Source organism: Colias croceus, chromosome 3 (genome assembly GCF_905220415.1).
Source record: "Colias croceus chromosome 3, ilColCroc2.1".
In the NCBI taxonomy this organism is placed as follows: domain Eukaryota; kingdom Metazoa; phylum Arthropoda; class Insecta; order Lepidoptera; family Pieridae; genus Colias; species Colias croceus.
Genome location: NC_059539.1, coordinates 500525 through 526585, shown reverse-complemented (window position 1 = coordinate 526585; position 26061 = coordinate 500525). Strand labels below are relative to the sequence as shown.

Here is a 26061-nt window from a genome sequence, read left to right as displayed (position 1 = left end):
TCAAGTTTGGACGTGAATGCAATTGATACGCGATCATTGCCTGTGTTCCCGCCATTTCGTGGTTTGTGAAAGAGGAGTAAACATTGAAGATGAGCTGGGATAACGAAAGTGTTATAATGATACACTGACATGATACAGCATTTGATAAGTATGGACGCGTTTTTTTTCAAGATACGCCTTTATAATATGACATGGACAAATGCGGGTCCATATTTATGATACAAATACTCGATACTATACGACTGATCGTGATACATCAAGATGCTACAAATGTGGACCCAGCCTTACTCGATTTTTCCCGCGTAATTTGCTACATTGTTCATTGATGCTTCGTTTCTATTGGTCAAAGCGTGATGTGCAATTCTAATATTATTATTTTATCCCTTTTAATTCAAGCAGTAGTTCCTGAGATTAACGCGTTCATCCAAACAAACAAACTTACTCTTTATAGTGCCTATCAATTATAGATTAATAAACATTTTTTTTTCAGAGACAGGTAAACGCAGGTATTAACGACCCCTCTAAGGCAATTTCAAAATCAACCATATTTTTTAAGTATGCTGGTTCTTCTAAAGATTTATAATTTCATTTTATATGCTAGTGTTATGTATAAAAAATGTATTTATTGAAGCAAATACATTCTAATAAAGGATTATCTTGTAAAAAATAATTTACAATGTGACTTAGTCGATTGTTGCTATTACCGACCCATAAAAACGGCTGTGAAGCTATTAACGATTTTTATGCAGCTATTCCCGATCGTATGTGAGAGGAAGCCTTTTTCCAGCAATGGAATGTATAGAAGCTAGTGATGATGATGATTACCGATCTTAATAAAATGAAATAAAAATGCAAATATATTCGTATTTTTTTATTGTAGTTATTTTTAATAAAACAAATGAGTACTTTTTAGTAATGAACTAAATAATTACAAACTTTTAAATTAATCAACATAATACTATTAATATATGTACATATATTAAATTAAGGATTTCAAACTCTAGGATATTTCGTTATGCTATTTGATTGATTGCTTCGGCGAGTTGTGTTTTACTGTATACTTTTCGCCGCTTTCGTGGCTCCATATTTCTGGAAAAAATATACCTAATTATATGTTTTATGTTAATTGAACCTAAAAAAAATATAATTTTTAATAGGCACCTATTATGTCATAAAAGTAATAAAAATATATTTGCACGCTCAATTACGAGCGGAATGTTTAAGGATCAATATTATCTGTATATACAAACATCTTTATTCTACATTCTGCAAATAAAGCAATTTGAATTTGAATTTGTAGATGAGAAACTAAACAATCTATATTCGATCGGTAATAGCTTCCTATAGTTGCTATTGCCGACCCACATGGGTCGGTATTAAAGTATGTAAGTATAAACCTAAATTGTATTACCGACCCATAAAAAAATGGTTATTTTAATTCATTTGACCATCAGACTATAAAATAGATTATAATTGATTAATGTCATACAAAATATGAACAAATGCATATTGTTTAAACAAAAAAAAACAATGATTTACTATTCGATACTATTCGATAGGGATCCTCGAAAATATCATAACTTTGTATAAATTGACAACGCTAAAAGACACAACACTAGACAAAAAAGTTTAGTCGCTAATAGATTTTTATGAAGACTCATAGCTTAGATTTAAACTGGTCCATAAGACCACTTGTGTTAGTGTGATATAATAACATAAAAGAAAATAAAACAAAAAGTTACGTTGCTGCCATTGCCGACTTTTTTTTTTTTTTTTTTTTTAAATCTTATTTTATTTATAGGGGTTTTGTCCACAATGGACAATGTCACCCCCGTAGAATCAAATTACATGTTATCTAAGTACAGATAAGTTAATTACTACTACCTAAATATAATTTAATCAGCATCTTTGCTTCTCGAGAGAGAGGAGAAGCCAAGATGCTGTTACACCATCCCAGATTTAAATCACTATTTATATTAATATTATACATTACTTGAGATCGTAAGGCCTCATTCCGAACACATTCCGTCAAAATATGTGTAACATCATCAATGATATCGCATTCTTGGCAATTAGGAGATGTACTTAGCCTTAACAGAAATTTAAACTTATTTGACGGGATGTGCCCCGAACGAAGCCTCATCAAAATAACAGCATTTCTCCTATTACATTTATCAGAATCAAACCATGGCGATGGAGGAGGCTGACACTGAATCGTCTTATACCAAATGCCTTTTGTAAGGGAACGCTCATCAAAGTATTCGTGCCATAAATTGCGACACATTTTTGTTGCAGAAGACAGTACTTCGGAATAAACCGGTAGACTATTAAATAATACTCCATCACTAATTGCTTGTCTAGCCACTGTGTCAGCTTCCTCATTGCCCGGGATGCCTACGTGTGATGGAATCCACTGGATAACCAAGTTTTTATTTTGGGTTTGAAGTTTACAGATGGTGTCTAGAATAGTGTAGGCTATCGGAAACCCTCGACCTCTCGAGGGTAGCCGAGCCAAGTGTAACAAAGCACTTTTTGAGTCAGATAAAATGACAAGGTTATTGCAATCTACCGTTGATAAATAAGACAACGCTTCTAAAATCGCAACTAACTCACAGTGCATAACAGATACAGTAGCATTTATCTTTAACGCAAGGCGTGTATTTTTTTGTGGATCATAAAAAGCTGCTCCACATCCATTTTCATCCTTTGAACCATCTGTAAACAACTTATAACATGTATTATAATTTTTAAATAAATATTCTGAACATATACTTTTAACATTAGCCGTACATAGTTTACCTTTACTCATATTCAGACCTTCAATAACAACACAGATATTTCCAGAAATATCAAAGTAATTCATCCATTTGTCTAATGAAAAATAGTCTAAAAGGGAGTTTGAAGCTACGGGATAGTTACAAAATTTACGATGAGTTTCTATTAACAGCGGCATTTTTTTACGTCGCCAATAGGAGTTCGAACAAAGGGAATCCAAATCCTCTAAAACCTTATACGTAGGATTATTTTTAATAGATCTTGATTTCAAATAAAATTTAGCAGCTAGATATTTTCTACGTATTTCCAGTGGCTGTATACACAGCTCACTTTCCATTACATGTATTGGCGTACTTCTAATAAACCCTCCGATAACCCTCATTGCCTGGTTTTGAATTTTAGTTAGTTTATACAAATGCATTGCCGACTTACGGGTCGTTGATACCTGCCACGACTTAAACTGGTGAAGCTAACACCGTCCCATTTTAATTTTAAGTTTTATCGTTTCAAATTACTTTTTATTAATAAAATGTTGTAAGAAATGAAAAGTTGACACTTAAATGCATTGACATTTAGTAATATAAATTAAAGTATAGATGTCATTTGTTTGTAAATGTCTTAAAAAGATACTCACAGTACTTACCCGAAGGAACAACGGAACAGTACGACACGTCCTGCTTCCACGCTACCCCGCAGCAACTTACGCATTTTAACTCTTTTTTGCTCAGTTACTCACTCTAACGTTAAAGTATACGATGCTCAATTAATACATTCGTGTATAACTTTGCCTACCTATAGCTAGAATAGTTCTGGAAACGTTTAAATTTCGAATTACTTTTATAGGTCGGTAATACCTTCAGATTTTCGATGGGTCGTTGATAGCTGCGTTTACCTTATTCCTTTCGGTGAAGTAACTCTACAAGCTGGAGAAGCCTTAGTATTACGCGCAGCTTCGGTTTAATGTAAATTATTTTAGGAATGTAAATAAGTAATAAGACATTAAAAGTTATTTATATTTTTCTAAAAGATTTTTTTTATTTATCAAAAGCCCATGTTGTAATAGAATTTTAATAGATTTCCGTTTAATATAGGTATTACTTCAATAATTTTACAATAATAGAATACTTACTAAATAGGTATTAGACTATATGTTGAACTATCTACCATTAATAATTGAAACTAAGTAATTCCAAATATCGATGAAATTTTCTAGTTACAAATTCAAATTCAACTAAATTTTTCTAAACATTTTGATGTATTTCAGTTTGCCACACACACTAAATGTATATTTAACAATCTATCTCGTCAAATAACCAGCATTAAGACAATGATAAGCCAATTTTCATGAAATTACCGTCACACACGTATCCGCTGAGCCGCTAGTGATGTGCCTCTACAACGATACCTACGTGACTCAAATAACCTATGTGAAGATTATATTTTACGGTACTTACATCTTTGAAAAGTCTATAATAATATTTTGCCTGTTACATCTATAGAACCATTAGTTTTTGGAAACGCGTTAAATTAGATATTTTTATAATATTGCAAAATTTTGCTTTGGTATTATGGATTTTAAGAACAGCTTATACAATATAGTAACGTCTTTTTTATATTATTAGTAGTACCTAATGCCATAATTATGAACTTATCCAAGGTTTTGTATTAATATAAATGAATATTTAACAACATTAAATCTATCGACGAACATTCCTTTCTCATTTACTACGTTTTAACAAAGCTAACTTATCGATGAACATTCCCTTTGCATTTACTGCATTTAAACAAAGATGTTCGCTTACAATAGCAGATAAATAAAACAGATACTAAAAATAGCGTACACCGAAGACAGTGAAACTTGTGAATAAACAATCTAAATCAGTTGAACTGCAATTATGCTGCATTGCAGATAATGTCTTACAGGCGAAGTGAATTTATTATCAGACAACTTGGAGCGAATTCTTACTCCATTGTTACATTATTTACAACTAGTAATTCAACCCGACTTTGCTTAGATTGACTGGAGATAAAATAAATATAGCCTATGTCACTAACGTGTTATTTTTGTACTGTCGAAAGAATTTTTCAATACCTTATTCATCACTTCCCACTTCGCCTTCGCCTTCACTTTGCCCGGTTTAAGTCGGGAAAAAATATAGCTTATCTTACTCGGAAAAATGTTGTTTATCTAATGTTAGACAGATTTTTTTTTAATCAATTGTTGTTAACAAAAAAATCGCATCTTTCCTCTTAATTATTACTTCATATTACTTCAGATGTAAGAACAAACATCAAAAATCCAAGAAATTAAAAAAAAAACTAGATAGATTTATATACCTTTTTTCTATAACACAAAACAGTAAAATCTGTTACAAATAGTACATCACTACTACAGATCTACCTATGGAAGCAATTACAGCATTAATCTCGCAAAATGTGGTTAAGAGCGATCGTGTTCGTTGTAGTGGCAAAGTGTGTGTCGGCCGCGTGGTGGAACAATGCGGTCTACTATCGGATTATAGTGGATTCTTTTAAAGATTTGGATGGTGATGGTTTGGGTGATTTAATGGGTATGTTAAAAAATTTGGTGTTACAGAAGCTTGTTAGATATAAGTGACATATTATGTAACTTATGTAAAATTAAATTGTAATATTGACATGATTTTAAAAGAGCAACTATGGAGTTTCTTGCCGGTTCTTCTCCATAGATACTGCTTTCCGAATCGGTGGTAAATGTTGAAAATATGTATTGACGATTCGAAAGTGCTTCCAAAAGAAGTCTAATTGAATAAATAAATGTTTAAGTTTGAGCATTTAAGTATTTCGCTGTTTACAATATTTGAATGTTTTTATAATATATTGTGTGTATTTTATAGAGATTTTCAAATAAATATATTAAAATAGAACCTCTTACCTCATAATTAATTGTACATGTTAGGTGTCTACCAAAAAGCTTTACTATTTTCAGTACGCTTATAATTAGAATTCGAGGTATTTATTTCGGTCGCCTTGTAGTCGCTTGTTATAACACAACAATATCACATAATTACATACACAAGTTATGTTCAAGTTATTTATACTAAATAGTTTGTAAGTTCTATTATTATTTAATACATGGTCATGCTGTATATATTTTTAGAAATTTCAAATTGCATATACATATAAAACATATTTATACTGGAACGAAGTTCCTTATCGCACGCTGTGAAAGGGGGCTAGACGGAAAAAAATCTTACGAAAAGTTGTCACGACACTTTTTGCTAGAGTTGTAAGCTGTGCGGTGTGTGTGGCGGTGTGCGCGTGGTTCTCTGCCTGTCTCTCTCTAACTTAACACCGTTCCATCCGGATATCCCTTGACATCGCTCAAGTTTTTTTTTTATATTGTGATTCTGTGACTACACACTTATCGTTCTCTAATAGTGGTGAGTATGAAACGTTATAGAATATAAGTACCTACCTAGCAATATATTGAAATAGGTAATTATTGATAATGGTAGTTTTGTAATATTTATAGGTGTCACAAAACAACTTAGCTACGTAAAAGCACTAGGCGCAGACGCAGTGATCCTATCTCCTATACAAGCAAAGAGCCCGGACTGTACACGCCCGGGGACGCTTGACTTCACAGCTATTGACCAACGTTATGGGACCGAGGATATTTTTAATAAGCTGATTGAAAAAGCTAAAAAGTTGGGTAAGTACATATTTTCAAGTATATAGGCATTTAAAAACTACAATTTTCTTACAAACCCACTTTCCTATCTAGAATAAAATTATTCTAAAGTTCTTCTTCACTTATACATAGAAAAGCTTATAAAATTCATTAAGGAAATTTAATCCTAAATAGCCATCACCTTCAAGCTGTTAAGGTACGACAGACGTGTAATAATCTCCAAATTAAATATAATTTAGGTATTACCAGGGCAAATACATTGTTTTCGAAATTTGCTCATTATATTAAATTATCTACTAAACAATTGTTTGCTAAGAATTAATTATAATTTTACAGATCTCAAAGTCTTGATGAGTTTGGATGTTCAGCGGATTAGTACAGCGTCAGAATGGTTTAACCAGAGTGCTGGTAAAAAGGCAGGGTATGAAGATTGGGTTGTGTGGCGAGATGGACCTCTAGACAACCCACCGGTGGTAAATACATAAACACATTATTACAATACTTTTTAAAACAGGAACACGGAGTAAAATTACACTTAAGAACAAATAAAACCATGTTGCTAATATTGCTTAGCTTTAAATTGCTTTTAAATTTTTTATTCAACTAGACTTCGTTACGAAATGCGTATAGAAAACGCTTTCAAATCATCAAAATTCATAAATAATTATCATCGATTCGGTAGTTATTATAACTTATTTCAGTTAGAAGATGGTATAGGCGCCTGGCATTGGAACGAGGATAGAAACGCATTCTGGGCATCAAAATATAATGAGACTATTCTTAATCTCTGTTCTGAAGGTCTTATTGAAGCTTTGAAAGCTGTTCAATGTTCTTGGATCCAGAAAGGAGTGGCAGGTTTCATTATAACTCCAGATTATTATTTGGATTATGAATGTGGAATCCAGATTGTAAAGAAAATATCGACATCCGCAGCGAGTTGTGCTAGAGCGGCAAATATGGAGAACCCGTAAGATATACACAGATATTTAAGTCACATCTTGTTGTAACTCAGAACAATTATCTTAAGAGAATAAAATAACAAATAATGTTGATATATTTCTTTTACAACTTCATCATAATATTAGAAATATAACATTTAGAGAAGACAAGTTAAATTCTAAGGAAAAGATAAAAAGCAGCAAAATAAGAGAAAATTACTAATCCAACATCATATAAATGTACTCCGAAATGTGAAATACCCTACAGCCATAACTTCAAATTATAACAAGGAGAAAAATACACAAAAGATTTAGGTCGAAAGCTGCTAAGCTTACGACTGTACTGAGAGTACTCTTATCCCCGTAAGATACATGATATAATTACAAGTAGAATTTCACTGAAGGTAAAATTGATAGAAGGTGAAAATATTTTCCAAAAGCGCCCGCAAAATCTAGGTACTCTAAAGTGTCCAAACATTCCCTAGCCTTTATTTTTCAACGCCGCATCAAAGTAGTACTTCGTAGTTGTAACCAGATACATAATCCTACACCAAAACACAATTAAAACAAGCAAGGTCAGCTGAGGTTGAGTAAATAACCGATAATTCCATGATAACATGCCAATCACTCATTTTAAATGCACGGTTCACGGTCAATGATTTCATACTGAATAATTATCAAATCCGTTCGTATCTATACGACTAACCGTTGTTTATTCTAGGATAATATTAGTGGAGACTGCGCTCGACGTTTCAGCAAACTACTTCGGGGACACAAATGGTGTTATAAGTAAAGCCCTAACTGGATCGCAGAGGAGCACACCAGATTTGGCCCTCGCTTTACACGCTAGTCTGTTGTTCTGTCCACAAGATATGACCCCCACGTGGCTAGTGAGTTGTCCTTGTCAGTTTTAATCTAACCTAAGCCCGAAATATGGGTCTGCTACGTAAATTGGTACACCGAGTGTAAGTTAAGATTCTGGTTTCATATACTCTTCAATTTATGAAGCCATGTGCTGGTAATAGTGGAATTTATTGGTTCATGATATTGAATTTGTTTGTGCTTTTGTATGTATTTCTACTATAAAAATAGACAATTTATCTTAATATGATGAAAATAGATAATTTATCTTAATATGATGAGGTACCTACTTAGGTATATAATACTATGTTTTTTGTGAAAGTAGTATATAGTAGTACTTCTATACAACGCCTTAATCGATACATTTTCATTAATGTACTAAAAAAATATTTTATTACACTTATTGAGTAAATTAATTTTATTTTATTTCGTGAAACTTTCCACTCGTACAAATATTGGAATTTATACCTAATAATAGTCTCATTTCATTATTATTCAAATTATTGAAGTGAAACTTCTTTATCGGGGTTGGAAAAAAATTTAGTGTAGGATCATTTTTTCGTTACGCGCCATCTTTTTCTTATCCCTACCACGCGTGATTCGACGTATTTCTGTAAAGTTGCATATAAGTAGTAATTTCTTTTGAAAAAAAAAGGTCATAAAGAAGTTTCACTTCTTACGTGTGTACACTAGTACACGCACACATTTTTTTTTTCGATTAGCCACTTGTCCTGCTTCCTACCCCAAAATAAATAAAGTTTACGTAATTCGGTACCGATGTAGGCTAATCGCCAACGGTAAAATAATTTTAAAATAGGTCGTCTTACACTTTTCTCGTTTCTCGTTTACCCTTTATATTGTTAACTAGCTGTTGCCCGCAGCTTCGCTTGCGTGGAAAAGATAAATTTTCATGGTATAAGTTTTCATCCCCTATTTTACCCCTTTAGGGGATGAATTTTCTAAAATCCTTTCTCAGGGGACGCCTACGTTATGACATCTACCTGCATGCCAAATTTCAACCCGATACGTCCAGTGGTTTGGGCTGTGCGTTGATAGATCACTATATCAGTCACCTTTGAGTTTTATATATATATATGTACATTTATACACAACCATAACAAATTATTATAAACGTCAACAGACCAGCGCTAGACAAGAGAGTCGCATCACAACACGCTACGGCAGTGAATTAGTTGACGCAATAAACCTAATTGCCCTCATCCTGCCCGGATCGACCATTATCCAGCAAGGAGATGAGCTGGGAGCAGCTGACACTATCCTAGAATGGGCCACAGTTGACCAATGCTGGCCAACTCAACCCCACCCATCATTGGCACCATTTCCTTGGGACGATTCTAATACAGCAGGATTTACAAGTGGTGAACCGTGGCTGCCGTTGGCACCAAATTATAGATATGCCAATGCTAAATCTGAATTTGCTAATGATCTCAGTCATGTTGGAGTAGTGAGAGTTGCAACTGCTATGAGGAAATCTCCTGCGTTTGGACCTCATGTTGAAGTAAGATTTTTTTTTGTGTCTGATATTCTATTTAATAAACCAAACAAATACTCAATTGAGATACAGGAAAAAAATATTCAGAATTAAAAGTAAGCATGTATACTCAAAAAATGTGCTTATTCCACAGTATAAAATTTCTTCATAATATCAATATTGTATTTTAGGCTCATTTATAATATTTCTATTTAAAACATTACAAATAAAATAGTTTTCTAGATAAAACGATTCGATGATGCCCTCGCAATATTAAGATGGGGAGGATCTGGATCACTATTGGTCACTTCAAATCTTGGTAGAAAAGCAAATGATGTCCAGCTGTCGAAAATACCAGGTGTAGCTGCTGAAATGACTGTTGCTGCAAGTTCTGGAGGTTCTGTATATACTCCATCCATACTAATATTATAAATGCGAAAGTAACTCTGTCTGTCTGTTACTCAATCACGCCTAAACTACTGAACCAGTTTGCATGAAATTTGGTATGGAGATATTTTGATACCCGAGAAAGGACATAGGCTACCTTTTATTGCGAAATATGTACCACGGGCGAAGCCGGGGCGGACCTCTAGTATTCTATAAATATATATCATTACGATGCATATTTCATCCTTACGTGACGTACAATTGTTGTATTGGCGTCCATTTATGTAAATACAACTAAGTAATACTTTTGAATATCAATTTCAATAGTTAAAAACCGTAAAACCTTAATTAACACATGTTTAAACTTTTGTTCAACAAATTGCCTTTACAAATAGTTAAACGTCCAAATGTAAACGAATAAAAATTCGGCAAAGGCATTGTTTCGTTAGTCCTTTATGTTTCAATATAAATATTTTTTCAAAAAATGTTGGAAATTAGTAGTCAGACTAAATGTATGTTGTGTACATTGCCGTACCTACCTGGTTTGACACAAGAACAAAATAGATTAATTCATAATATGAATTTAAAATTGTATAATGTAACAAATCATCATCGTGATGCATTTCTTTACTTTGACATTAATTTGTGTATTAAATCTTTTACTTTGACAAAGAATACAGTGTATCTGCCATCTAGATATAAGCGAGAACTTGCTATGTTAATAGCATATAATATTAACCAGTCTGGTACATGTTTGTTATCAGACCCTGGATCTACTATAATTTTATGTAGTAGTAATAATAATTATATACACCAACCTTGTGTTGACAGAAAATCTAGCCCTAAGCTAGATTTAAACTAGTATATAAGACAACAGCTAAGCAGACTTTTTCTATTGTACATCAAAACATTCAAGGCTTGGCTAGCAAATTATTAGAAATAGAATTATTTTTAAATCATAATAGAATTAAGGTTTTTTGTGTAACAGAACATTGGCTTAAACAATGTCAGTTGGTAATAAATATTGATAATTATACATTAAAAAGTATATACTTCAGGACATATGCTATTCATGGAGGTTCTCTTATTTTTGTACACAATAGTGTAAAATGTAAAGAACGAACTGACATTGTTAGTCTTTCTGTAGAACGGACCATTGAACTGTCCTGTGTTGAACTGGAGCGTTACATTATTGTTTGCGTTTATAGACCCCCTTCCAGTGACTATAATATGTTTGAGACAGTCATGGAAGAAATATTAAAGCGTTTAAGTAGGAGTAAAAAAAAAGTTATAGTATGTGGTGATTTTAATATTGATATACTTTTACAAACACAAACGGCTACACGAATTGTTAATTTGTTTCAGTCATTTAATCTGTATAAACTTTTTAATGAACCCACACGAATTACACCTACTTCTGCAACCTGTATTGATAATATATACTGCGACTGCTTCTGTTTAGAGAAAAATATTCTCAATACACTCACTTCGGATCACTGTGGCCAGAAAGTAGTTTTTGAATGGGATTGCTTACCTGAATTTAATAGAATTAATGTTAGGCCTATAAGTAAAAAAGGCATTAATAAATTTAGAGATAATATTAATAAAAACCTGCCCGTACTGAATGATCAATCCTGTAATAATAATCCTTGTGAAATGTTTAAAAATCTTTTCAATTTAGTTCATAATGAATTTGAAAAAATATTTAAAGTTAAATCTTTAAATATTACCATTTAGTAAATGGGCGACACCTAGCATACATAGGTGTAGGATCGTTCTTTATGAGTTATATGGTATGAAGCAATATAATAAAGACCCATCTTTTCTTAGTTATGTTAGAAATTACTCAAAAACTTTTAAAATTGTTTGTTTTACTGCGAAGCGATTGTATATCAGAGATAAAATACGCGAATCGGATAATAAAGTTAAAACAGTTTGGTCTATTATTAATGGTGAAATGGGTAAAAGCAAATCAAGTAATACTATAAAACTTGTAAATAATGACAGGGTTATTGACAAAAGTGCTGATGTTGCTCTTGCTTTTGAAGAATTCTTCAGTAGTGTCCCTGTTACTATTACTAATAGTTTAAATTCGTCTTCAGCACTTGCAGAAACCTTTTTGAGGGACCATGTTGCGGGGTGCAGTACATTATTTGAATTACGACACGTAACTGCTAGTGATATTGTTACTGCCTTTAAGACGCTTAATCTAAAAAATACTTGTGATCTTTGGGGAATGTCCGTAAATTTAGTTAATAATATCATAGAAAATATTGCGAAAAATTTAGCTTTTATATTTAATAAGTGTTGTGACTATGGTACATTTCCTAATTTACTAAAGCTTAGTAAAGTTATACCTCTATTTAAGAAGGGCGATCAAGAAGACTGTAACAATTATAGACCTATCTCTATTTTACCAACATTAAGTAAGGTATTCGAGAAGTTAATATTAAACCAACTGAGTAGTCATTTTGCATCTAATGATTTACTGCACACCAAACAGTTTGGTTTCACAAAGGGGCGCTCAACCACAGATGCTGGGGTTGCACTTCTAACACATATATATAAAGCATGGGAAAACTCAAAAAATGCTCTGGGGATATTTTGTGACCTCTCCAAGGCATTTGACTGCGTTGAACATTGTACTTTGTTACGTAAACTTAATCACTATGGAATTAAAGGAAAAGCACAGAACCTCATAGCGTCATACCTGCATGATAGGATACAGACTGTAGTTGTTAATGGAGAACGTTCTAGCGGTGCGTCAATTAACATTGGTGTTCCACAGGGGTCAATTTTAGGTCCCTTCTTGTTCTTGGTATATATCAATGATCTTTCCTATTATTTGCAGGATAGGTGTGAAATAGTTCTGTTTGCAGATGATACCTCATTAATTTTTAATGTGGATAGGCATGACCCAAATGTTGACGAAGTGAACAGTGCTCTTTTACACATATCTGAATGGTTTAATGCCAATAATTTATTATTAAATGCCAAAAAAACCACTTGTGTTGAATTTCTACTTCCTAACGTAAAAAAGTTGAACAGAGATATTACCTTGAACGGGGAGGTATTGCATCCTACTGAGTCTACTGTATTTCTAGGGTTAACATTGGACGAGAAACTACAGTGGGGAGCCCATGTCAACACCGCTGCAGGTAAGCTCAGTTCAGCTGCATATGCAGTCCGAAAAATAAGGCAACTCACCGATGAAGATACGGCTAGACTGGTTTATTTCAGCTACTTTCATAGCATTATGTCCTATGGAATTCTACTGTGGGGCAGGGCTGCAGATATAGAAACTATATTTATCTTACAGAAAAGAGCCATTCGCTCTATATATAATTTACGTGCTCGGGATTCACTAAGAGATCATTTTAAGAATACTGGTATCCTTACTGTACCATCACAGTATATATTTAATAATATTTTGCATGTACACAAAAGCTCCGACTTACACACAAGAGTAGGAGATAGACACGATTATGGCACAAGGAACAAGAATAGAATTGAAATGCCATTTTTCCGATTAGCTAAAGTTAAAAATTCATTTATGGGTCAAGGTATACGCTTTTACAATAGAATTCCTCACAATATTAAAGAGTTTAGTAGTTCTAAATTTAAAACTTATATAAAAAATGTATTAGTTCAGAGAGCGTACTACAGTATTCAGGAATATATGGACGATAAAAACCCATGGAGGGTTGTCGCGTAAAAACCACAAGACAGTTCATTGGCATATTATGTAGTTAGATATAAGTTTCATATATTGTAATATTTACATGATTTTAAAAGAGCAACTATGGAGTTTCTTGCCGATTCTTCTCCATAGATCACTGCTTTCCGAATCGGTGGTAAATGTTAAAATAATTATGTAATGACGATTCGAAAGTGCTACTAAATAGTAGTCTAATTGAATAAATGAATGTTTGAGTTTGAGTTTGTTTTGAATAGCCCTTTTGAACTTCATGGTTAAAAGGTTTTTCCGGTTCAACTTTATCTTCGCGTTATCGTGAATCTAAAACATTTATCAGGGAAAATAACCTAAAAGGTATACCACAATCTGAGTGCCGTGAATGTTAAAGCAAGAGTGGCCGTCTAAATGCCAATTAATTTAAAAGTTTAACATTTTTTTTCTGTTTTCATGTTATTTTTTTTTAAGCTATCGCATAGCTTCTATCGCGGGCCTTGAGCGCGGGGACCGAATCGAGAAATTCCGTAACGAAAAAACCTCACGCTCCCCACTCCGACGGGCTCGGAGGTGTAGCTTGAAGGCATGCTATGCAATAGCTTTACCGCGGCAGTCCCCGAGTGCCACACGTCTTTTTAGAGTTTTTATTTAATTTGGTGTAAAAAAAACTAGTACCTACGTAATATTATATAATAACTAAAAAACAAACCTACTTATTTTCTACGAAATTTTCAGAAGAAGAAAAGTTTCAGAACAAATTTTTACTTTTTATAACTTAATTATTAAGTATAGATATTATAAAAAATGCCTACTTATATGCATTTTTTTGCAATAGGTATATAGATGAGTACATTTATTTGTATGCATACGTAATTTATTTATCTATTAATTCCTCCTATAATTACAGGTTCCAGTCTGTCATCAGGTGGACATGTACATACAGATAAACTTATAAAACTAAATCCCGGAGAAACGTTGCTCCTAGCGGGGCCCCCACGGCACTGTGGAGGGCCCGGCCCTGTCGACAAGATCACTACCAAACTGTCTGAAGGGTGGCAGAAATTGAATAAGTACTTTAGTAATAGTTGAGAAAAAGAAATTTATGCTAAAAAGAGTTGTTGTAGATTATCTAAATTAAAGAATGAATAACCATTTTTAATGTTCAAATATTTTGAAGGGTACTTACTTATGTATATGACGTTATTTATTTAATTACGTGTTGAATGTATTTATGAATACTTAATTAAATGTACTTCTCATATAATTTTTTCATTGTTTTTATAATAATACGAATAATATAAGGTTTTCCTTTAGATATATATCTCCTATTATATTGTGTGTTTTCAATAAAGTGATGATGACCAAACTTTATTTTTGTTTAATTTAATATCAAAGCATACGAAGCCAGGGCAATATGCTATAACTATAACACGTAACGTAAAATCGATTTCCATTCACGCTGAACTAGGCTGTGATCTAATTTCAAACGAATTATGTCACATACTCTATAAAGATGCGAGCTTTTAATGTGACTTTATTACTTTCAGTATAACACTAGATAGCACTAGCTTCTCTTCCTGATTTTGCCTGTATTTAATCTATACTAATATTATAAAGCTGAAGAGGTTGTTTGTTTGTTTGTTTAAACGCGCTAATCTCGGGAACTACTGGTCCGATTTGAAAATTTTTTTTAGTGTTAGATACCTAGCTCATTTACGAGGAAGGCTGTATTACATCACGCTAAGGCCAACAGAAGTAAGCTAGTAGAATATAAATTGTAAAATTTCCCTTGACGAGATTCTTTTTAAATCGTCAATTACGTATATTTAACTAGCTAGAGCCCGCGGCATTTTTCGTATAATTGTGTTACAGTTACAGGTGCTTTGCCGGCCTTTAATGGACAAATAAGCCCAATTCCCATGGGCCCATTCTTGGCCCCAATGTCTTAGTTGTTCGGGAACACCGCAGGTTGCAGATCGTTCCGCAGTTTCACCGTACGCGGAAGGAAGTTGCGGGTGAAGCGGACAATGGTGGAGCGCCAACCATCCAGATGGTGCGGATGGAACTGGTTTTTACGGCGTGTGGTCCGGTGGTGGAACTGTGTGGCTGGTAAAAGGTGGAACAATTCCTCAGTGCACTCCCCATAGTAGATTCTGTACAGTATACAGAGAGACGCAACGTCTCTCCGCACTAACAGCGGATCGAGCCTATCGAGATAAACAAACATTTAACGAATAAATTAAATAATAACATTATTTAGTAATGATGGGTGTGCAATAATAAGGATAATATTATTTCTAAACTTTAACATAAAGTTAAAAGCAAATTGATTGATAGTGGACATACATATACTTAAAAGTCAACTTTACTAACAAATTTGAGTTAAACCTTTCATGACCGACCTATTTAAACATTAGTTTGGGAAATATCGAAAACTTTTAAATAATTATAAATTCAGTTTTAATGTTTAATTCGTAGTTGAAATATTCAATTTACAATACAGTAATATAATTATCTTTTAAATACGTTCAAGTTACTAACAAACCAAACATATTTATTGGCGGGATTTCAATCCAATACCTAAGGAGATAGCGTAAAGCCAACTATGCCTAATAAAGTTATTCATATCAAAAGATCTACCTAGCTACCTGGCTCAGTTTCTTTCAAATTAAAGAGACATTATAAGGAATCCTTCATACCATATAACTTTTAACTCTCAATCGAAAATCAATGTTATTTAATCAAAATCAGTTAAGCTATTTAGCATGAAATAAATTTTTGAATATTATTCAATATTACTTTTCCCAATATGCATTCTAAACTTATCTAGCTTCCATTATACCCTTTTAAAACCTGTGTAGTTATTACTCCAATACTATACATAACTCCCAACTTTGTGGACTAGAAAAGAGTAAAAAATAAAGCGTATAATGAAAAATAAAAACCGCACAGAATTCAATTACTCCACGTCATCTTCACTACTCTTGACACACTGGCTACGAAGACGTAGAGGCGTAGAGCCGCTACAAGTTCTACGGAAATCCTAAATGACCTATTTATTAAGGCGCTGCTACGACTTTAACTTTATATTTTATTTAAGTGCTCGCTTTGCGAGGAAAATTATATTAAGTAGGTTTCTTGAGGTTGTTAATTTTCTTAATGTTGTTAAATTTTCTACAAATGTGTCCAGTAGTTTTTGCGCGAAAGAGCAACAAGCTGCATAGGTCAAAGGCAAGTTTGGAATATAGATTTTTAAAAAGTGGCGGTTAAACTATTTAACGCTAAAATACTTGCTATACTATGCCACGCTCCATGATCTTGATTGTATATAATGCAAAATTATAAAACTAAAAGAACTTTTAATAATAGCATGTTTGTTAAATTGTACGTTACGTGTGTAATTGTTATTGTAGTTTGACCTAAATATAACGTGAAAACCATTTCATATCTATTTGAGGTCAAGGGCCAGTTAAATATGGCTCTACATCACGTATAAGCAGTGTGTAATATCCCTAATAGCTTAAACGTCTACACAATTACTGTATCATATTTATACAATATACTTATTTAAGTACAAACCTACGTGTAGCAAAACCATTCCCTAATAGCAATAACTAATCAATTATAATCCAAGACTGTCGCAAAATGGAGTCCCATTAAGCGTAATAGCCGCGAATTCTTCGTCGTTTTCTTGAGCGTAAGCCGCGAGAGGGCGCTCTCAGATGCCGGTACTACTAGCAGCTTTTACGGTGGAAATATGAGTAAATAGTTATGAGTGCGTGGGTGTGTATGTGAAATGACTTACAGAATTTGCTTTTCTCGGCATTTCCAAGGTTTATAGCGACGACGGCGGTCAGCACGGAGAGAAAGGCGCGCGCCCACATGGCCGCGAGGCGAGCTCGCGGTAGCCCGGCGCGGCGCGGACTGCTTGAATTTCAAACGCACCGTATCGATTTTGCGCGCGCTTTTTCGCGCCTGCGTTCGACGCCATGGGGTTGCTAGGATAAAATTAAAAACATGTCGTAATAAAAATTTTGGAAAACATTGTCCGAAACATCCGATTGTTTATAAATTCATAAACGTCCATGTGTAATGAGTAATGGTTGGAAGGGTAGGTAGGTTTTAAGGAAAGCTTCTGAATATTGGAGGATGTTTTTGGTTTAGTTTCAGGGAGTACTGTATTTGCTATTATTTTTTAAGAAATTTATTGAAATATACCTTAAAGCTGTACCTTAAAACTGAAATTAAAATAAGACAATTTGTTGCCTCTTTCTAAACAGTATTAAAGTATATGTTTTTATTCGATGTTCTAGGATAACTGCTTGTGCTTTTTATATTATTTTTATCGAAATATTGTAGTAATATCGTATGTCAATGGTAATCCAAATACTCTGATAAACAAAAGAAAAGCGGTCAATACAAGCATTATATTAATGTAGAGCGCTTATCATCATAATTCGTCTAAATCCCGTTTAAAAAACTTGTTGGGTCAAATTAATTTTCTTTGATTTCTAAGGTTTTAAATTCTAATATATGATAAATTACAAACAGATATACTTACATATTATTAAATGAATCATAAGCTTAAAAATATTGGACCATACGTCAATAACTAAACACAACCCAAATAACCGACAATATAATCGATCTCTATAAACAAAAAACCATCTCCATTCTAAAACGAACCACAAATAAAAAACTTCCTTCTTTCCTCTGTTTAAATATGCATAAACCTACGCTTTCATCAAAAAGATTTTACATTACTTAAATAGAGTTGAAAGATGTTTAATATACCTACACGAATTTCCCTAAAACAACATTCTAAAAGGAGTTGCTTATTAATAATTCAAGAGATACGGAGGTATGCCTTCTAGCAACATCGTCCCCATTCTTCGGTAGCCTAGCGAAAATCCCACAACTATTAATTACTCCATTGTATTCTATATCTTATAGCAAAGCTTTAAAGTGCACATTTGCTTGAATGCAACTCAAATTCATCCTTTAGTGTAGAGACAGTACACGGCACGCCGCAGGCTACTAATAGTACGAGCTATCTTAATAAAAGCTGCATCGAAATTTGAACCTAAAATATCTGAAATACGACATCGTTGGATTCGCAGTACATTGCTGGTTGGGAAAGAGAACAAAATAAACTTGTGAGAAGGAAAGCAGCATTGTACAACGTTTTCAACGATAAAGCAACACGTAGTTAACTGGTCATTGTTTGCAATAACTCTAAGTTCTGTGAATGAACGTTGACAATTTTTACTCGGCGCTGAAAATAAATATGAAAAAGCGCTTGAATTAAATCTGGAAACAAAACAGTTTTGGATTGTAATCCAATTTCGACCAAACCGTGTTTCCAGTTTTGAACAACCTAACGAGGTATAAATAAATTTGGTGAAAACAACTCAAATTCTATCTAGTATTACATGGTTCAAAGGGAATTTAAAATGTTGTATTGTGTTCTGTGACACAAAACTGAGACATTTTCCACTTTGAACTTCTTTCTTTGAACTTCTAAGATCAAGATTTGCCTAATAATGAAGTATTTGAGTTAGTGTTGTGAGTTCTTGAATCTCAGCTCTAATACCAAATAATTATGTGCAATAAAAATGGGTAAGAAAAGTTAAACACAACGCGTAAAATACCAGCACCTCAAAAAATCAGAGAAACAGATAACTGATACAATTATAACCTCAATTAGAACATATAACAAAACAAATTAACAAATCACGCATCCTACAATCAGTAATAACTCTACAATGACTAACCTCACAGATAACAAAATCAAAAAATTCCAACTGGAATAAAATTTAAAACCAAAAGACTCAAAGGTGGTACCGAGATAAGACCCTGGGTCTCTCCTAAAGACGGTTTTAGTCTCGAACCAGTAACAGGTCATCATGACCAACACCGACTTCTCAAGAAGACGGTTAATACGTACCCTTGCTAGCACCACCAGTCAGGGCTGCCACTCATGAGAACGAACTAGTTCGACGCCCATGATATGCTTTATAAAGAATTGCTTGCATTTAACTCTATATTATATTATATATCCTCGTTAGTACCCCGTGTAGATTCGTCCAGTTTTATAAATTCTGCATGTAAAGCATTAAAAAATCCACCGTTGCATCTAAAGCGCATAGCCGCAGCCATCTTATAAACCACGAAGACCCAGAAAAAGTTTTATGTGCACAGTAAACAAGTAGACAAATTAAATAACATAGTACATTATTTAGATAAAAAGTTCTGATGTTTGTGACATACAATTAGGAATTATATGTAGTTTATACTTAATAAACATTGTTATTACATCTACTGCTATTAAATAGATTTTTCTGCAATAAATCGTTCTCATTTATGAATAATAGTTACTATTAATTGGCGCTAATTTTCCCTCCAACGCCAGCCCTATAGCCAGCACTCACTTGAAGTGCCACTCGACGCACTTCAAGTGCCCTTACGTGTAAAGGTATCTCTCAAACGTTGGAAGGTATTATGGCGCACAATTGTTGAATTAAAAATGGCACAAAGGGGAAATTCGGATGAGTGGAAAAAAATATTGGCTTGTGTTGTGGTCGTTCTGGTTTTAAAAAAATAAGAATATTTATTTTTTGTAATTAAATAACTTTGTTTTTGTAAGATGAAAATGATATTATCATCGTCAGGGACAGGGGGTATTATATGAGGTTCTCATAGTATTTATTATTTAGTGTTATTTACACTAAGAATAATAGCTACTTAAACTATATTTAACACAAACTGTAAAGAACTTTGTCCTTTTTAGTCGTCTGGCTAGGCTCTGATCCTCTCACCTCTGTTAAGAAGCATTCATAAATATTTAAGAGCCGAGAAAGATAAAAATACAAAACCATGAAAACATAAACAGATAGTATTCCAAAGACAATTCTATAACAGAAAACGTAAAATATATTGCACTTAAAACGCATGGCTTATTAACGAAATTGTACACAAATAGAACTGCGTTACATCCTATCGCTACAAAAATACGTTTTTTACCATTTACCTTTAAAATTCATTAAAAAAAAGCGTTGAATTATATCCAGTAACCATTATAGACGCAGCATTAGCACTAAGTGCTATAACTGCATCAACAAATGCACCATTAACAAGGCGCAAAGAAATTCCCGAAAAAAAAATTCTTATCAAGAAAAATCTAAAGGCTCGCCAATCGACACCCGATCGATTAACAGAACCAATCAATCATGATACTGGGTCAAAATGAAGATAAAAACCATCTCGGTCCAGGATCAGCAGAGGTCTCGAATACCACTCGGGCCAAGGAAAGAGGCTGCCATGAGGTACCCCAGACCACCACTGATGATACGAGTCCGCCGAAATTATGGACATATTGCGCGTTATCACTGTTTCGGCTTATCACTATCTGATAGTGACGTCACGAATAGATATAATTGTCGTGACGATTGCGTCGCTGATAACACTACCGTAATTAGTGCAAGCCATTCATATCGAACAGTCTGTTTAACAAAGGTATCGATTTGTATTGATTCGGGCAGTTGAATGAAATAAAAGCAGCTAGACGCGTTCTTTGGAAGGTAACGTCTGAAACGGAACGATATACAAAAAATATTCTACAGGAATAGCCAACAAAAAGCATTGGAATGCCTTGAATAGCAGTTAAGGATAATGAAGAAGCTTACGAAAGAGTATCTCTATTAAGAGATACTTTTCTCTCTATTAAAAGAAGATAATGATTTTTGAGAATGTTAAAATGGACAATAAAAACAAAAGCTTATTTAAATATCTATAAAAATTGATTTATTTAAAAAGAACAAAAAATCACGTATATTAACAATAACTAATAAGGAGAAGATTTGCCTAGGTATATAAGGCCAAATTGAGTTTGCGTGACTATTATTATTAAGATTCGTTAACACAAAACTCATTAAATTTATAACTTTTATTATACTTCTAACTTCTTTAATCACTATATTTATCCATAATATTATATTAAAGTGGGAAACTTTGTTTACCAACTTTAAAAGTTATAACCAATACCCTCTCTTTTACCTACAATACTTTTACAACAAAATTATACCTTTAAACTTATAATTTCAATAAACTAATTTCATGGCCACGTCAATAACCAATTAGACCATACTTATGTATATAAAACCTTATTTATCATAGCGCAATAATTTATAAATGAATGTTATAGTAAAGCTTGGTAAATTACATAAGAGATTTGCTCGCAAGACCATAAGATATGGTTTAAACTAAATATATCACAAAATATAATTAATCCGAGCAAAGCTGGTAAAATCATTTTAGGTTAGCTACTGACGTATTAAAAATTTGCAAGCCGCAAAATATAAGAATTATAAAATTCCCGCATGATGTTTTATTTGATACAAATTTAAAATTTTATTTAAAAATATCATCTAAATCGAGTTATTTTAAAGTATAGTCGTAACAAGAGACATGCATTCATTATTTGTGTTTGTAATGGGCCATTCCACGAACCTTATCTTTTTTTAATAAAAAACTAAATACATTTTTTTTTTTTTTTTTTAATGCAATAGGAGGCAACAGAGCAGACGCGTCACCTGGTGGTAAGTGCTCCACGTCGCCCATATGCACCCACAGTGCCAGAGACACTGTGAGTATGTTGCCGGCCTTTCAGGTAGGAATATGCTCTTTTCTTGAAGGTCCCCAGTTCATAGCCGTTTGGAAAAGCCGCATGAGGGAGTTTGTTCCAGATGTCTGTAGTGCGCGGGAAGAAAGACCTTTTAAAGCGCACAGTTGTAGATTGCCAACAGTCAAGGTGGTGAGGGTGGTATTGTTGACGATGTCGTGCTGTACGGTGGTGGAACTCGGCGGCGGGTAATGTTCCAAACAACTCTTCAGAGCACTCCCCATAGTAAATGCGATAGAGAACGCATAAAGAAGCGACATCTCTTCGCAGCGCCAAAGTATCGAGCCGATCGGTGAGACTTGGCTCGTTAACAAGTCGTACAGCTCTCCTTTGAATGCGGTCAAATGGAAGGAGGTATTGTTGGGGTGCCCCGGCCCAGATGTGGGAGCAGTATTCCATGTGCGGCCTAACTTGCGCCTTATATAGCTTGAGGCGATGGTGCGACGTGAAATACTGCCCCGCTCTACAGAGCACACCAAGTTTTTGTGAAGCCAACTTGGCTTTTCCTTCCAAGTGACAAGAAAACTGTAAATAAATACATCGCGCGAAATACATCGCGCCCTACCACTTAAATCTTATTAAAATCTGCAAACTTAAGTTTTTGGCCTCTAAAAGTAAACAGATATTGACCATAGCATATATATACGATCAGGACGAATTTTAATAAGTTTTGTTAGATAATTGAAAACGAAAACGAAAAAAAAAATTACAAGCAGGCGGAGCCGGCGCGAACAACTAGTTACTTAGTAATAAAGTAAACATTTTAGGAATAAAACGTATCGTGTATTAATAAAACAATGAATAAAAACACCAAATCAATAATTATAATAACCCGTCTTTCAAAACTCAGTTATATACAAAAAAGAGAAAATACGATAGAGCAGGATCAGCTTTTGACTTCTTTGTAGTATTAACTTACATTTAATGAAAAGCAACATTTCTGTTTTACAAAAACACTTCATTCCATCTAGAATACGCGAATCGCACAACTTCTAATTTCCTTTTACGGGCTTTATCTCAAACTCATCCTATTGGAGTACTCCATCCTTGCAACCTCAGGCAAAGCAAAGCCACAACAAACATTAGTTTAAGAGCTTCAATTTGCAATGAATTGCGGCGGGCACGTGTTGGCTAATCAACGCATAGTTTAGCCGAATAACTGAGGTTTAATTAACGATCTATATAACTATAGGTTAGCTAAATCTCTTGTACATGTTGGCAAATTGGTCAGTCCAAGTAACAACATCCTACAGACTAGTAAAAACTTTGTGGCTCACAGTTCAAGTAGTAATCAAACGAGAGATAAAAAATAATATGTTTTGGGAAATATTATAATTATTCAGTTTGTTTATTCATTCAATGGAAGAAATTGTTTACATATTTCATGCTCTTAGCATAAGATAATTATATTTTTATATGTTATTACTTGTTATGAACATCATTATCAGAAGAACATAAATACTATCAATAATGTATACTTACCAAACAAAAAATATCTGGTATTGGTAGTAGGTATTCTCAAAATTATTATAAAAAGTCTAACATTTTGAATTCTAGTCCATCAGGTTCTCTCGTATTTACTCCGGAAACAAAAAATGTTCCAGAACAAAACTGTATACTGATATCATAACCGATCAATTTACGGAGTGTTTTTACCAATACCACTCAACCAGGAAGCGTATAACAATAATTGCTGCAATTATTTTCCCATTAGAAGACTTGTTATCAATCGGGATTGCTAAAGATTATCATAGTTTATTAGTTATTACATTATAAATATACCAATGTTTATCTATTACAATTTCAAATGCACAGTCGATTTCGGCAAACGAGCAATTTGACAACACCGCTTAAAAATGTAACTAGTGTTTTGTTACACTGCCTTGTATAATTTAAATTGTTTTTTTTTTTTATAATTGCTTAGTTTGTTGCTTACTGTAGTCTTGTACTTAAGTCTAAAACAATAAGTCTTTAACAAAAATCTAATTTCTTTCTAGTAGAGCAACGACATAGAGTATAGAAATATACCTAGCTGCGCTCCGCGGTTTCACCCGCGTGCCCCCCTTCCTGTTGGTCTTAGCGTGATGATATATAGCCTTCCTCGATGCATGAGCTATCTAACACCGAAATAATTTTTCAAATCGGACCAGTAGTTCCTGAGATTAGCGCGTTCAAACAAACAAACTCTTCAGCTTTATAATATTAGTATAGATATGTGATAAATGCTTAGTACTGTACCCAAAATCATATATTATGTTTCAGTTACAAATAATGCACATGCATTCATGTTTTCATACAAAAAACTCTACTTTTTTTACTACAGGACCCACGTGAACACGGGCCGAGCCGCTAGTATATAATCAAGTAACAATCTACAAACTCGTCTGTGAAGCGTGGTATTTCACTTTTGTTCAACCTGGATACATATATTAATAGCTTACTTTACGCATCACAGCACTGCATTTTTGCTATTAGTCAATTATAACACACATACATACAAACAAATGGAATCGATTTCATTTTCCGTGGTATTGTAATATTCATCATGACAAACCAATCATTTATAGTATTAGTACAACAACACTTAGTTATGCTTTCTTTTTTTGTTAAGAAATAATACAAATGGACGTCGAAAATGGTAGGGTACCATGTTAAAAATTTGATGGTTTATTAAATGAAATGAAACACATTTACTTTTTAAATTGTTTATTACAGAGAAATCTTTACACTAAACATAGCTTCTTTCTGTCCTTGACCTTAAGTTATCTATACATAAGTAAAATAACCAATTTTCCAATTCAGGAAGTTCTTACATTATAGTTAAGGTTTATAGATTGGATTACGGTCTATTAACAAGGTGTTAAGCACCGGTTAAACCACAAGATAGAAGATCATTTTACATAGGTACAGAAGCTACTCGGGGACCTTTTCATACATTTTCCAATATTTGACAATGTTTTTATAAAATGATAGTAAGAAACCTATCCTATATGAAAAATATATCATTCTGTGCTATACGCTACATAGAGTATATTCAAGCGTAGAGTGAACATTGAACAAGTAGGTACCTTCTAGCGCGTTCTATCATACGGCAGACCACATATCAGCTAAACATCAGGCTAGATTGTGGTCAAGCGCTTCCCTATCGACAATAAAAAAAATTATGGATATATCTCAAAAGCAATGTACAATTAAATACTTTATATTGAATTAAGATTTCGATAGACTTTTTATCAATTTATAATATAATTACGCTAAGAAATTCAATTAAAATTCAATAAGGTTTCGATAGAATCTTTATTGATACAAATATTCTTCGAATTCTCATTAACATTCATAATTAATCATTACAGCTTCGTATTATACTTTTTCAATAGAAATTCAAATTACTAGGTTTTAATGTCCGTATTCTGACTATTTTTGTCTAAACTGAGGTAATAAAATGTGAAATGCATTTTCTCCGTACCCATAAGGAAGTGAGATTTCACTTGTTTGAATATAAAGTAGAATTATTGCACATTTATTATGTCGAAAAACATAAAACATATGGCAGACATACATATA

General features: G+C 33.3%; 2 protein-coding genes across 2 annotated transcripts in view; both read right to left on the bottom strand.

Moving 5' to 3' along the window:
* Positions 1-17746, bottom strand: part of LOC123705820 — a 69655-nt gene extending 51909 nt beyond the window's left edge. The window contains exon 1 of the mRNA XM_045654851.1: positions 17623-17746. Within this exon, the coding sequence (XP_045510807.1) occupies positions 17623-17701 (79 nt within the window). The 5' untranslated portion in view covers positions 17702-17746. The remainder of the gene's footprint in view (positions 1-17622) is intronic.
* Positions 17747-22404: 4658 nt separating this feature from the next.
* On the bottom strand, positions 22405-23052 carry LOC123705949. The gene has a single exon (XM_045655068.1). It carries the CDS (start codon positions 23050-23052, stop codon positions 22405-22407), a length of 648 nt encoding a protein of 215 aa, XP_045511024.1.
* Between the last annotated feature and the right edge of the window lie 3009 nt (positions 23053-26061).

Excerpts from the sequence above, each read along its gene's own strand:
- LOC123705949 (XM_045655068.1), bottom strand. The coding sequence starts at position 23,052 with ATGTATTTCGCGCGATGTATTTATTTACAGTTTTCTTGTCACTTGGAA.